Here is a 13,353-nt window from a genome sequence, read left to right as displayed (position 1 = left end):
ATTCAAAACCTATACTATAACTTTAAAAAAAGGACAAGAGGAACCACCCACCTGCAGACCAACAAACAACCCTCCAAATTTCTCGTGACCCAATAACTGGAAACTGCCAACTTCGAAGAAATTTCACATCTGATTCTATTTTCTGTGAACTTGTGTTGACGTAATTTGTTTCAGAAGCAACTTTTAAAATTATTTGTGTTCCAAAATTGAAGCATAATCCCGCAGAAAAATGAGGACTAGATGATGAACGATGATGATGAATTTATTGTCTGCTCTCATGCTCAAATCCATGTTGCTATTGTTTTCAATTCTTTAGATCTGATGTTACGTTCACAATTTTGTTAAACACCAAACAAAATGTATAATAATGTTAGTACCTGTTTTATCCAAACAAAAAATTTTTGTATCACTATGTTCTAAGCATAACCTTAGAGCTAAAGCAGCGACAATAACAGTAACCAGGATTTGAATATAGCAACAATATTAGATAAATTTTGCTTGTCAATGTAAAATTGGTATAGACATAATTTTAGTCTTTAGAAGTATATACCCTAATCAGTTCATGTAACTCGTTTTTTATATTATTTCTAATTTGTATGTACAAATTTAAGTTTTATTTGTACTCTTGGAACCAATGTACCAAAAGTAACAGTAACAAGGATTTTAGCTCTACAAACAGTAATTTAAAATCTACTCCGACGTTAGCAGGCCTCATTTAAATGTGGAAGTAAAATTGTACATAACATTAATATTTTTTAACTGTACTGTAATTATAGTATTTTATAAATTTACCTAAAAAAAAAACTGGTTGAATTTGAATCAAACTTATTTTTCATTTATGTTTATATTCATACATTTATAGAAGGTTTATTATTTAAAATTATTACTTTTTTGTGTTAAAATAAAGACATATTTATAATACAATAATGAATAAAGTAAAAACAAATAATTATACATTAAAGAACAACTAGGTATTAAAAAGCATCTTTATTAATATTTTCCATATAATTTATAAATAACAGTGCTTAATTTATTATTTTATTTGATATTTTGAAATATAAATTCACATTAATTTAAGGAACGGAAACTTAAGACTAGATCACTAAAATGTTTAAATAAACTAAACAAATTCTTACATACAATAATTTTAAACAGTATTCCACAACACAGCACCCATTTTTAGTCATGTATATAAGATCACAATTATATTCATTTTCTATAAAATGACATAAAGCGGTTTTGTTAAAAATAAGTACAGAGGTTTAAATAAATTAGGAATTCAAGCAAAACGTTACAAAATATTTTAAATTTGTCCATTATTACCAAACAATACGATAGATAGGAAGATCTACAAAATTTGTTAAAATGATCCGATTGGCACTTTAATTATTAATCCGTTGAAACTAGACACGAAGTGTGATTATTAAAGTACAATATATCAATTAATTCAATAACTAAAATATTTAAAATATTTAAATTGATTTTCATGTTTAAAAAGGGCATTAAATACTATAAATTTAGAAACATCCTCAAAGTGTCCTTTTATCTTCTAGGCACAGCTCTTCCTCTAGTGTTGGTATTGCTACCGCCGTTGGGTTTGGGCTTGTTGAATTGGAACGTAGCACACTTGGGGATGTGCCTTTCAGCTGCGGCCTCGTTGAACTTCCTGCCGCAATGGGGGCACTGCACGTAATCCGGATTGGATGAAGGGGGAGGCGGCGGCAAGTCGGACAGTTTGCCTCCTTTGGCCAGATGTTGTTGGGTCATCTTCGCCGAACGGATGGCCGCTATGAATTCCTCGTGGGTGCGACGCCAGTCTTTCTTAGATGCAGGTTTCATAGGCTAATAACAACGGAGAGTCATCCACAAGGGTAAATCAAGTAATAATAATAATCAAATACCTTTGGCTTCGTTGCTTTTCGTCCGTATTGCTCCAACTCGGTTCCCTGGAGTCGGTGCTTCGTGGCATCGTATTTCTTCCTCTTGCTTTGGGACGACTTGAGACATATACTTTCGTGGATGGCCAGGCGGTCCTCGGCGAACTTCCTGTGGCACACCTTACATTCTGCGAGGTCGTCTCTTGGTGTTGTTGTGGGTGTCGACTTCGCTGCCTGCTTTGCCGATGGTCTGGCCGTTGTTGGGACTTTAGTCTTGCTCGACTGCTAACAAGTTGCTGTTTATGAATGGTACTTATAAATAATTAGATAACTTACAGATGGTGTGGCTTTCATAGTGGAATTAGCGGTTCTAGTAGTGGTCGACTTTACTGGGGATGAATGTACGGAACTCGCACTTGAGGATGACGAAGTGACTGCTCGTGGTGTGGCTGTTCTTGCTACGTTTCTTGCGGGAGGCTGAAAAGGCGGGTAATTAAGGAGTGCGGAAACATGAACCAAAATTTTAATGTCAGTTTTGAGCCGTCGCGAAATTGAAATTGACATGAGGTTGTCAAACACCAAACAATCTCACCTTGGAATCCCTCGTAACCGTGGCGACTCCGTTAGGTTTTGAAGGCGCTCGTGGTTCGGGCTTGGTTACGGTTTGACTGGGCAATTTACCACCGACGTTCGCCAATTTACCCCTCATGTAAGGCTCGTCGTCGTCGAAGCCTATTTGTGGCAGTATTTCGTTGTCCAGATCGTCGTCAATGTTGTTTCTGTTCATCATCTCTATCAAGTCGTAGCTGGGGCTCCGGTAGTTGTCATCCTCGAACCTGTGTTCCTGGTACCTTTCGTCTCCGTTGTTGTTGTTGTAGATTCTTTGCACCACCTCCCGTTTGGTCACTGGGGGCTTGCCGTTTTTAATGTGGGTGACACTTTTCTGCACCGTACTTTTAACGGTTGTTTTTGTGGTGGTGTTCCTCTGTCTATCCAACGATCCACCTTTCGTGCCGTTGGTTCTGGAGGTGCGCAGAGGTTCCAGCGGGTAACTTTTGTCAACGCCAGCTTTTTGCCTCCGTTCGTCGAACATCTGACGGACCTTTCCTCCTCCCGTGGATCCCACGCTGACGTTGCTGCCAGCACTGCCTCTTCCAACTCTCTCGAAGGCCCTTTGTTGTTGGTTCTCGTAGAGGCGGAGGAGTTTCTCTTCCTTTTCTTGCATTTGTTTTTGTTGGAAACGGGCCTGGAATATATTTAAAAAATAACGTATGGTGACTACAATTGCTAGCAACAGTATGGATTTATAAACGCATTTATATTCATATATGGCTCGTATTGATGGTAATCTTTTGCATGAAACGCTATTTTCATGTCTTATCATTATGTAAATGGATTATCAGGGGGTGAATTAGGTCGAAACACACCCTGTTTCCCGTAATTCCTGCGAAATGAACAATACGCCTGAAACTAAAAAAAGTTTACTAAGAAATTACTAATTTACTGTGAATCATTTTATGTTAGTTTGTTTAAAATAGCAGTCGATAAACAGGATCCAATATATTATGTACTGCTGAGATAGACTAAACTAAAGTTGTTGAATTATCTAGCAGGAAAAACTTTGTAAGAATGATCGATCCTTTTAAACCTTGAAAATAAATACAACGTGGTGTCATTGAAAACAATCATAATAATAATATTAATACGTAAGTCGTCAATAAATGTTTAATTATATTAAAAAATAATGTTCAAGAATATTTTATATCCAATTAATTTTACGCATTGTTCAGAGTTATTTGTAAAATTTTATGGGCACTGATTTTTGGTGAAAACTTACGTCGAACCTCCTCAAGTGCAGCGCATCCTGCAGACTTTTGGCGGCCCACGATGTTTCAAAATCCAACGAAACGACGTTGTTTAAACTGGCCGATAAATATTTGTTCATCTTTGACGCATCACACATACGATAGGCGGTACGGTTAAGTCGAAAACAAACATAAATCGCGTTCGGGGAATTCACGGTGTTTAGTGTTTGTATGTGGAAAAGGCTGCCCAACGGACGAACCGTCCCGGTTACTTGGTTACAGCGTCCGGTAATAACAAACACGTGGGGGGTGGCTCGTACAGATGGCCCGGGGGGTGACATTGACAATGAAACAGACGGGGGATTTGAACGGGTGAGCCCCGTTCTTCGTGTCTGGGAGTTATTAAAGCGACGGGCCGGTGTTCTCATTCACATCGGTCCGTGGAGGCTTCGTTTTTTTGTTTTCAAGTCGATTGATAAATTGGACGGGGCAACATTGGCAGGCGGACCACGTCGCGTTGACCCTGTTATTGTTGCCAAGTCGGTTATGCAATAGGGCCAAATAAGGAAGATCGCGGCGGCCTCAGCGGGCCGCAAGAAACGAAAATGAGTCACCGGTGAACGCCAGAACGAGACCGAAACCGCGGAGTGTAGGCGCCCCGGCCATCAGTAACGCCCGATCGGCCAAGCTCGTCGAAGGTGGTTTGGATTTTGTCCGATCTTGAGGTGATTCAACTGATTGTGGCCAATGTCAACTTTCACATTGCTCACACACGAACCTCGTGTAGCGCAATGTTTTTCGTCTCGCATACCTACGATTTGTGGTCGTCTGCCGAAAGACGCGATGGTAAAGGACTTTGCGTCCATTTTCTAATGGTTCATTCATCCTGGCCGTTACAGGACTGTTCACTATTATAATCACGATCGTTTGGAGTTCAGGGACCTCGCAAATTTACATCGATCTATATACGCCAAATGGTTTGGCGTTTTAATTAAAATGTGCCAGTGTAGTTGTTAATTGGTGTTTTGTTGATTTAAATGGGAAGCATCCTTTCAGTAATTAACTATTGTTCGGAATTAATGCTTTATCATCAAAAATTGCGGCTTTAATTAAGATTCTAAAAATTCCGATATTTGTAATAAGTGTCAGTTAATCAAAATAGTTTGCTCATTTTAAAGAAATGTTAATAATTGAATTTTTTAATTTATGTATTATTTTTTGAGACAACTTTTAAGATTATTATTCAAAAAATAAATTAGTGTGTCACTATATGAACTTTGTTAAATAGAATAAATACAAGTTACAAATAATGTTTAATTTATGTATTGTTTTAATAACTTATTTGATTGATTTTTTTAAATTGCTATTTATTTGTATTATTTATAATATTTAATTATGCTGTTATGAATAATTTTCCTATAATAAAATAATCCTAAATATTGTTAAAGAGATCTGACAAGTACAACTAAATTATTAAAACACTATATTTTATAAATAAAATATAATTTATGTACTTTTTTAATAAAGAATATAATATATTTGATTTGGGTTTTTTGGAAAAAAATGCTATTTTTGGTGTTTTTTCAGGGCAATTTTAAGGGATTACAAAAATACTCAACTATCAAGTTATAATCCTAATTTTAATTAATCTGTATTGAATAACTTTCCTTTTATAAAATAATCCAGAATATTTTGCTTATTTTAAAGAGATCTTACAATTAAGAAAGTATAAGATAAACTAAATAATTAAAAAACAAAAAAAAACAGTATTATTATATAAATATTGTTAAATAAATTAAATAATACCAATGATAAAAAAAATTTATGTGTATTTTATTCTAATAAAGAACAATTTATTTCATTGGAGTTTTTTGAAAAGGACTGCTATTTCTAGACAAATTTAAAGATAATACAAAAATTCTTACGTGGATAGTTACAACCCTGATAATAAGTAATCTGTTATGAATAATTTTACTATAATATATTAATCCTAAATATTGTTCCAAAGATCTGACAATTGGGAAAGTATCAGATAACTAAATTATTGAAAAAATAATAAAAAAATATTATATAAAGTTTCTTAAATAGATTAAATAATAAAAATTATTTGATTTCGTTAGTTATTAATTTTAAGGGAATTCAAAAATTCTTAATTATCAAGTTATAACCATAATTTTAATTAATCTGCATTGAATAACTTTCCTTTAAAAAAAATAATCCAGAATATTTTGCTTATTTTAAAGAGATCTGACAATTAAGAAAGTATAAGTTAAAATAAATAATTAAAAATGTATATAAAAAACTGTATTATTATATAAACATTGTTAAATAGATTAAATAATAACAATTGTAAATCAAATTTAATATATATATATATATATATATATATATATATATATATGTATTTTTTTTAATAAAAAACTCTTTGGTATTTTTTTATTCTTAATCACGTGGGTCGTTACAACCCTGATTATAATTAATCTGTTATGAATAATTTTCTTATAATAAATTAATCTTGAATATTGTTCCAGAGATCTGAAAATTAGGAAAGTAACATATTAGATAACTAAATGATTGAAAAAATAATAAAAAAAATTATTATACAATTTGTTAAATAGATTAAATAATGCATATTATAAATAATATATAATTTATGTATTTTTTTTAACAACAAAGAAATTATTTGATTTGAGTTTTTTGGAAAAAATGCCATTTGAGTTTTCCAGGCTAATTTTAATTAATTTTAAAATTCTTAATTATCAAGTTATTGATTTTGATTTTAATTAATCTGTATTGAATAACTTTCCTTTTAGAAAATAATCCAGAATATTTTGCTTTTTTAAGAAATCTGATATAAGATAAACAAAATAATTAAAATAACATAAAATAACTAAATTATTCAAAATAGATTAAAAAACTATATTATTATATAAACTTTGCTATATATTAAATAATACAAAATATAAATAATGATCAAGTCGTGTATTTTTTAATACCAAACATGATTTATTTGATCAGGATTTTTTGGAAAAAACTGCTATTTGTAGATTAATTTTGAGAGAACAAAAAATTCTTTATTATCAAGTTAATCGAATTTTAATTAACCTGTTTCTATAATTGAAAGAAGAATATAATTAGATAAGGTTGACAAATTTATTTTTAAATAAAAATATTACATTCCAAATGCTTAAACTTTTTATTTTCTCTAGTTATTAGAAAAATAAGAATGAATATTTAAGCCACCTGCAAAATAAGCCACTGCTATTTAATCCTATTTTTCAGGCAATTAACACCACAAATAAAAGATTATTTCTTTGTTTAAATAATCTTCACACTAATTGATTCCCTTGTATAGTAAATTAATAAACTAAATACAGTTATACTGATTATCCATTGAAAACATAAAGGACTACTTAAACATAATCATACAATTATTTCCACTGTAAAAAAAAAAATAAATAACATCAGAAAGATTATGTAAACACGACGTCGTAACAATTAATCATCCCACTTGGTTCGCCATGCAAGTTAGCAATTTGTTCTGGCAGACAAGACCAATAAAAAAAAGTGAAACTGAAATTGCTCAGAACCAGATCATACAATATTATCGTAAATAAAATGAAATTGTCGTGGTAAAAGTAAAAAATCCCAAGAGATAATTTTTTACCATCAAGGATTTTAAGTGGGCTTCAAAGCTGGTTCAAAATGCCCACACGGTGTTATTACCACTTTAAACAGGTAGTGGAGAGTGCGAAAAGAACAACAATATAAATATGAAAATGTATCAATTGGCGTAACGAATTAATTTAAAGAAAACGGGACATCGAAAAAGGTTAAAAGACATTCTAATCTGCATGATTTTATGGCGATGCGATATTTATGTTATTTAGTTTCATGTTGAGTGGTGCTTGGGCAACAGATAAACGTGTAACAGGGTCGTAGTATAATTAATTAATTATTTAAAGATTTGTTCCATGAATTTTCCAATTAAACTACTGTTTGTTGACTTTCGAAGTCCATCAACACAAAGCATTTCTTAGGTCAAAGTTTTGTATAAATAAAGTCTTGACTGGTTATAAAGAATGTTGTGTGAAAGTTATGTTTTATTGTTATGATCACATATCCGTTATTTCGTTATCTAAATTGCGGTATTCCAAGATAAATTCGCAAATGCACATTATAAATAATTGAACTTGTACGTATGGCCCCCATGTCAACTAACAGTACCTAAAATGGAAATACATAAATAAACAAACACACTTTTGGAATGTACTTATTAGACTCACATCACCTGTTAAGGATATTAATTAAATATTTTCATAAATAAATAAGTCAAAGTCGGTACAAAACAAGAACCAAGGTGAAGTAAAACAAATGTTCTGTCTCAATCAATAAATCTATAGCGTAAATTATCTATCAATTTGAACGAGACTAGAACATTTTCTGGTACTGTCACTAATTACAGTCAAAATAACACCTTTGGACATGCGGTTTTTGTTGTTGTTTGAATCCCACAGCGTGAGTAATTGCGAATTAAAAAAGGCCACAATACTCAATCAGTTTTAATTTAAAAACAATATGATTCATGTAAATGTTTTGATGTAGTTTTAAGCACGACCACACATGTGCTTCTAACGCCGCACATGTAAGTAATATCATAAGAATTAATTATGGGTCATTAAGACGTATTAGTTTAATTCCATTTAAAAGTAATAATTTTAGGGTCACGGTCAATGGCGAATTATTATATTATTAATGGAATATCGACGGTTTATCCTAATTACGTATTGAGCAGTCCGATTTAATTGAAGGATAAATATTCTTGTTAATAAGTTATAAAATTGACCTTTTTAACTGAGAAATAATTTATAGGAATATGGATAAGATGTAAAATTAATTGTTGACTTTAATTAGTGAGAGTTCCCATAACATATTATGATAAATAAATTGTTAGAAACGTTCTCAGCAATTTCCATCAGCAATTTGAAACTATTTGCATATCGGTGCGAAATGCTTCCCATAGACAATTGTCCTTAGTCTACTGACGAACTTCCTTTTTAAGGCATCAAGATTGGATTGGAAGTACACTTCAATTACGTCAATTACATAACCAAGGCCTCAAAAACAATGCTCGTCCTTAAGGACAGATTATTTACCTGCATTTCAGCTAGACGCGACATCGTTGTTGCTTTAGGAGTTTCCAAATTCGTCACGCTCTCAGGAACACACTTCTGGGTGGATTATTGCATTCTGAAAGACACAAAAGAAACCACGGTCAATTATAGCAATTAAATTAATTGAAGCCTACAATTACTCACATAAGTACTTGTGTTATATACGGGATGTTACAGGTTTTTTTTTTTTGGAAATGTGTACATTGTCTGATGGACTCTTGAGATATTGTTTATTTGCACTTACTGACTGACCTTAACTTTATTTTGATCCATAGGTCGTGTCAATATGTGACATCGTCGCCGAAGAGGCGTGTCGTTCACCCTGTTGCCTGTTTTGTGCCGATACACCCTCAGTCTTTTGCCCTAGATTTCAATACGTGCATTGTTGTTTTGATATTGCGTTTCAGGTGGTCAACTTACTGAGCAACTAATCAGATAATTAATGAGTAATTACCGTCGGGGAGTGCAGGAAAGAAAAAGTTTTATAAATTATGCATTTTTATTACTTGTATGATTATAAATACCACGTAATGTCGTTAACATTGCTTTCACACATTTTATGTGTAAACCATCTCATGGCTAATTTTAGAACAGTGTCAGTCATTACAAAATTAATTCCATAAAAACGTGTTAAGCATTAATAATATGATATCATTACTATACTACAAAGTTAATGTTTTGTGAAGATTTTAAAAAATAACAGGACTTATGAATCACGTTGTTATTTTCCTGCTGAACGTTTCTGAAACTGATACCTCTGACTGTTTCTGAAATATATACGAAAACTTTTATTCAATTTTATTTTTACAGACGGTAACAACTTTCTACAGAAGCATATTTTTGCATATTACAGGTTGATTCACCAGACTCATTCATTATTTTATGGAGAACGGAAGAAGTTATTGATTTAAAATTTTTATGGCAATTATAACTTGACTAACGACTTTTCCCATTTATTTTGAACAAAATTTCGTCTCCGCTTTCGCCTATTTTTAAATTCTATATGTAATTGCAAATAAAATGGCTAAACTATGTCCTATACCTAAACCCAATGGTTTTTGAGTTATTAATATTTAATTAATAGAACAATCCTATAAGGTGTATCGTTATTTAATTTTTTAAACATGTATGGTGTTCCATTCAAAATAACAAAGGTTAAGATAATTAAACGTAAATAATGAACACCCTGTATAATAGTTGGGAGTACTAATAATGGCACTTTATAGAATGATATTCTGTTTGGCAATTAGTAATTATTGTTTTACAAACCTTAATAAAATAAATTATCAATTACTCCATCTTTGTTTTATTAAATATCTCAAAATTCACCATAAATATACTTATATCTTAGTTAGAGATAATTTAATGTATCACAAATTATATATATTTTTTGGAAGCTTGAGCTTCCATTTGAATATTATGTCGAAGATATGTTATTTTTGAGATAAGTAACTTATATTATCCAGTAAGAGATTAAGTTTGATCATGAATATTTTGAGGTGACTGCGATCACAAAAATCAGTGCCATAAATCAGTCAAGCTTTGCAATATCATAACAACAGCAATTATTCAAATAAGCCGTGATAAAAGAGCACACGGCAGTAAATTTACATCTCCCAAAAATGTTAGGTAATAATTAAAGTCATTTTTTAAAGACGTTTAGTCACGGCACAGTCTTGACCCTTCACCATTACCGGGCGCAGTTTGGACGATCCCAAAAAATCGAATCGCTCCCGTCTGGCGTTTAACTGATTTATGTGGTTCGTTGTCTAATTGGCTGTTTCAATTTGCGGCGAGTCAAATTTCATTGTACGCCATATATGGCCATATCGGTCATGAATCTTTTTATGGGCCGTTCCACTTTCGATTTTCGAATTAATGATTTTTATTACGTAAAAAATTACAATTGTCGATAGTTAAAACAAACACACAGTTTGAACGAGATAAGGAAAACGGAAGGGGTTAATTATTTACGTTTATGTGAATGAACTGAGGGGGTGAGTTGTGCCATTACACTTCATAACTGGGTTAGTGAGGCGGATAAATCGATACTTGTACGTTATTGTTAATAAACTTTTATTTTTAATATAGATCACCCTCTATTATTCAATTAGGTTTCGGGATATTTTGATTTGATGCCAATCACATGGTGGGACTGTTGCACCATTATTATTTCAACGTAATTTTGAGTAAATATTCAATTTTGAACTATCGATTGACCAATTGTGAGTCACAAAGTGTTTCCGAGAAACTGTTCCATTCATGGGGATGAAATGGCGTGAGTAATTTACATTGTTTATAGCGAAAACACGATTTATATTCCAGATTCATGCTTAAAGGGTAATAATTTACTGTTTAGGAGAAAAGAGCAAAAACAGGTCGTACTTTTTTATTTATTGTTAGAAATTGAAATCTGTCTCGTTGGAACCCACACAAACCTACTCACCATTATTATAATTATTATAATTAATTATGACCGTATACATATACATAGTTTACTAGACGAGGACCTTGACTGGACAGATCTTCTATAACCAGATGCAAATTACATGCAAATCAATTTGTATGGAACTGTAAAAATCTCACTGTGGATGAATCATTTTATAGATTTCGATATTTTTACCTTATACCGATTGTTTGAACATAGGAAAACAATATTGCTATATAAACATAAACGAAGGTCGAAGTTCGCTAATTCATTACGAATCCTCGCCGTTAATTATATGAATTTTAGTCACATAAGGGACGTGAGTGTCATGCTTTTTATGAGACAGTCTGTGATATTTTTTGGCACTATTTATAAACATGATTTTTATAATATTATGTATTCATGTAATGCAACTTAATTAGTTCTTGTAAATGGTTGTAATTAAAAATTTAATTACATGTGTTGGCATAACTATAAAATGAGTTTCAATTATTATAAACATTTTCAGAAATTAATTTGTTCAATAATTCTATTTTCTACATGTGTCATATATTTTCTAACATGTTTATAAATAACAGGTGGTTAAGTTGTTTATATGTTGTTCATATAAATATTCTTCTATGTTATTAAATTGTAATTTTGGGAATGTGCTTGAATTTATTTTAAATATTTTCCATATGTTGTCATTGTAAACAAAAAACGAGATTTTAAGAAAAAATCTTATTAGATCATTCCAGTGAAACCAAAAATTAAAATTTGAACAAACTTTTTCTTGAATTATGTTTTGTTTTTAATTTTTAATTTAAATGTGTAAGTATTTCTGATAACTAAAAGTATCTAGATAAGAAAAATATATGAATATTTTGTAAAAAAAAAGTATATTTTAAGAAGACAAATTGGTTTCTTTAATTATTCTCCACAAACAAACAAAAAGATTTTAAGAAAAAATCTTATTAGATTATTCCAATGAAACTAAAAATTAAAAATTGAAAAACTTCTTGAATTTTATTTTGTTTTTCATTTTTAATGTAAATGTGTAAGTATTTGTGAAAATTAAAAACTAAATAAAAGTGTCTAGGTAAGAGAAATATATAAATATTTTGTAAGAAAGGTGTATTTTAAGAAGACAAATTGGTTTGTTTAATTATTCTCCACAAAGATAAAATTAAAGACAATATACTAATTAATAGTATCTTAAATAAATTTTGAAACTAGAAGCTGTGGTCCAAAAATTAATAAACACCAACTAATCTAATATCAGTATCAATAACAATTATAAACCTTAAACACCATTAATATTGACATGTTAGTTTAAAATGATTGAAACAAATACTCACGTACCTAGTCACGAAACGAAGAACAAAGAGGTGCGGACCAGCATCCACCGGAACCAGCGACAACGAACGTACACCGCGGTGGACAAGAGTCGGGAGAGACGAGGACGCGAAGAAAGTCGAGTTGGCTGGCTGCGTGCCGGAGAGGATGGAGTTGGACTCGCGACTGTGCTGATCGGGCCGCCGGCGAACGTTTTGCGGGCGACGTGGTCTGGGTACTGCGGCGCGCGAGGTTAGGGCACCGGGGCCGGTAACGGGCCCCAGAGAGAGGGCGGTTCACCGGGTTACTGACACACACTGACGCACTGTCGTTTATTCGGATGGATTAGAGCCGTTTTTTCACCTGCGTTTTTGCCAAATTAATTAGCACGAACATTAGTCGATTCTAGACGTTGATAAAACTTGAACGAGCCCAATTGAATAGTTGCCTGATTTTTTGCTTCGCAAGTTTCATAAAAACTGCGGTGATTATGGATGTAACGCAGTTCGATTTAATTAAAGCAGTTTTTAACACATTAGAAAGTACGGAAGAACAACCCAACCTTTTATTATAATTAGGAAAGGAAAATCCATGATTTAAATCATTGTGCGTTTTGTTATTTTTTGCGAAACGGATGCATGGTTGCAACGACAAACTATCGACATATGCTTCCTGAAGCCTGTATACTAATTATGTTTTTATAAAGTTTCATTGAAAGCTAAACAAGCGTACACTTGAATAATAAAAACAAAAAG

The 13,353-nt window shown here is 31.9% G+C and overlaps 1 protein-coding gene across 3 annotated transcripts; it reads right to left on the bottom strand.

The window, feature by feature from the left end:
• Positions 1-968: 968 nt before the first annotated feature.
• On the bottom strand, positions 969-12,847 carry LOC109609492 (zinc finger C2HC domain-containing protein 1C). Of its 3 annotated transcripts, XM_020026158.2 has the most exons (6): positions 12,626-12,847; positions 8,839-8,932; positions 2,470-3,123; positions 2,214-2,354; positions 1,902-2,162; positions 969-1,842 (listed from the first exon to the last, which is right to left on the bottom strand). In XM_020026158.2, exons 2-6 carry the CDS (start codon positions 8,860-8,862, stop codon positions 1,543-1,545), a joined length of 1,380 nt encoding a protein of 459 aa, XP_019881717.1. In that variant the 5' UTR covers positions 8,863-8,932; positions 12,626-12,847; the 3' UTR covers positions 969-1,542. The 3 variants fall into 3 exon arrangements, with proteins under 3 accessions (XP_019881717.1, XP_049817085.1, XP_049817086.1); XM_049961128.1 differs by lacking the exons at positions 8,839-8,932; positions 12,626-12,847 and adding an exon at positions 3,715-3,837; XM_049961129.1 differs by lacking the exons at positions 8,839-8,932; positions 12,626-12,847 and adding an exon at positions 3,715-3,837 and having other exon boundaries at positions 1,902-2,159.
• Positions 12,848-13,353: the final 506 nt, after the last annotated feature.

The sequence above is a fragment of the Aethina tumida genome, chromosome 1, assembly GCF_024364675.1.
Source record: "Aethina tumida isolate Nest 87 chromosome 1, icAetTumi1.1, whole genome shotgun sequence".
NCBI lineage: Eukaryota > Metazoa > Arthropoda > Insecta > Coleoptera > Nitidulidae > Aethina > Aethina tumida.
The sequence above is the reverse complement of the archived record's forward strand: the minus strand, read 5'-3'. Positions and strand labels throughout refer to the sequence as shown.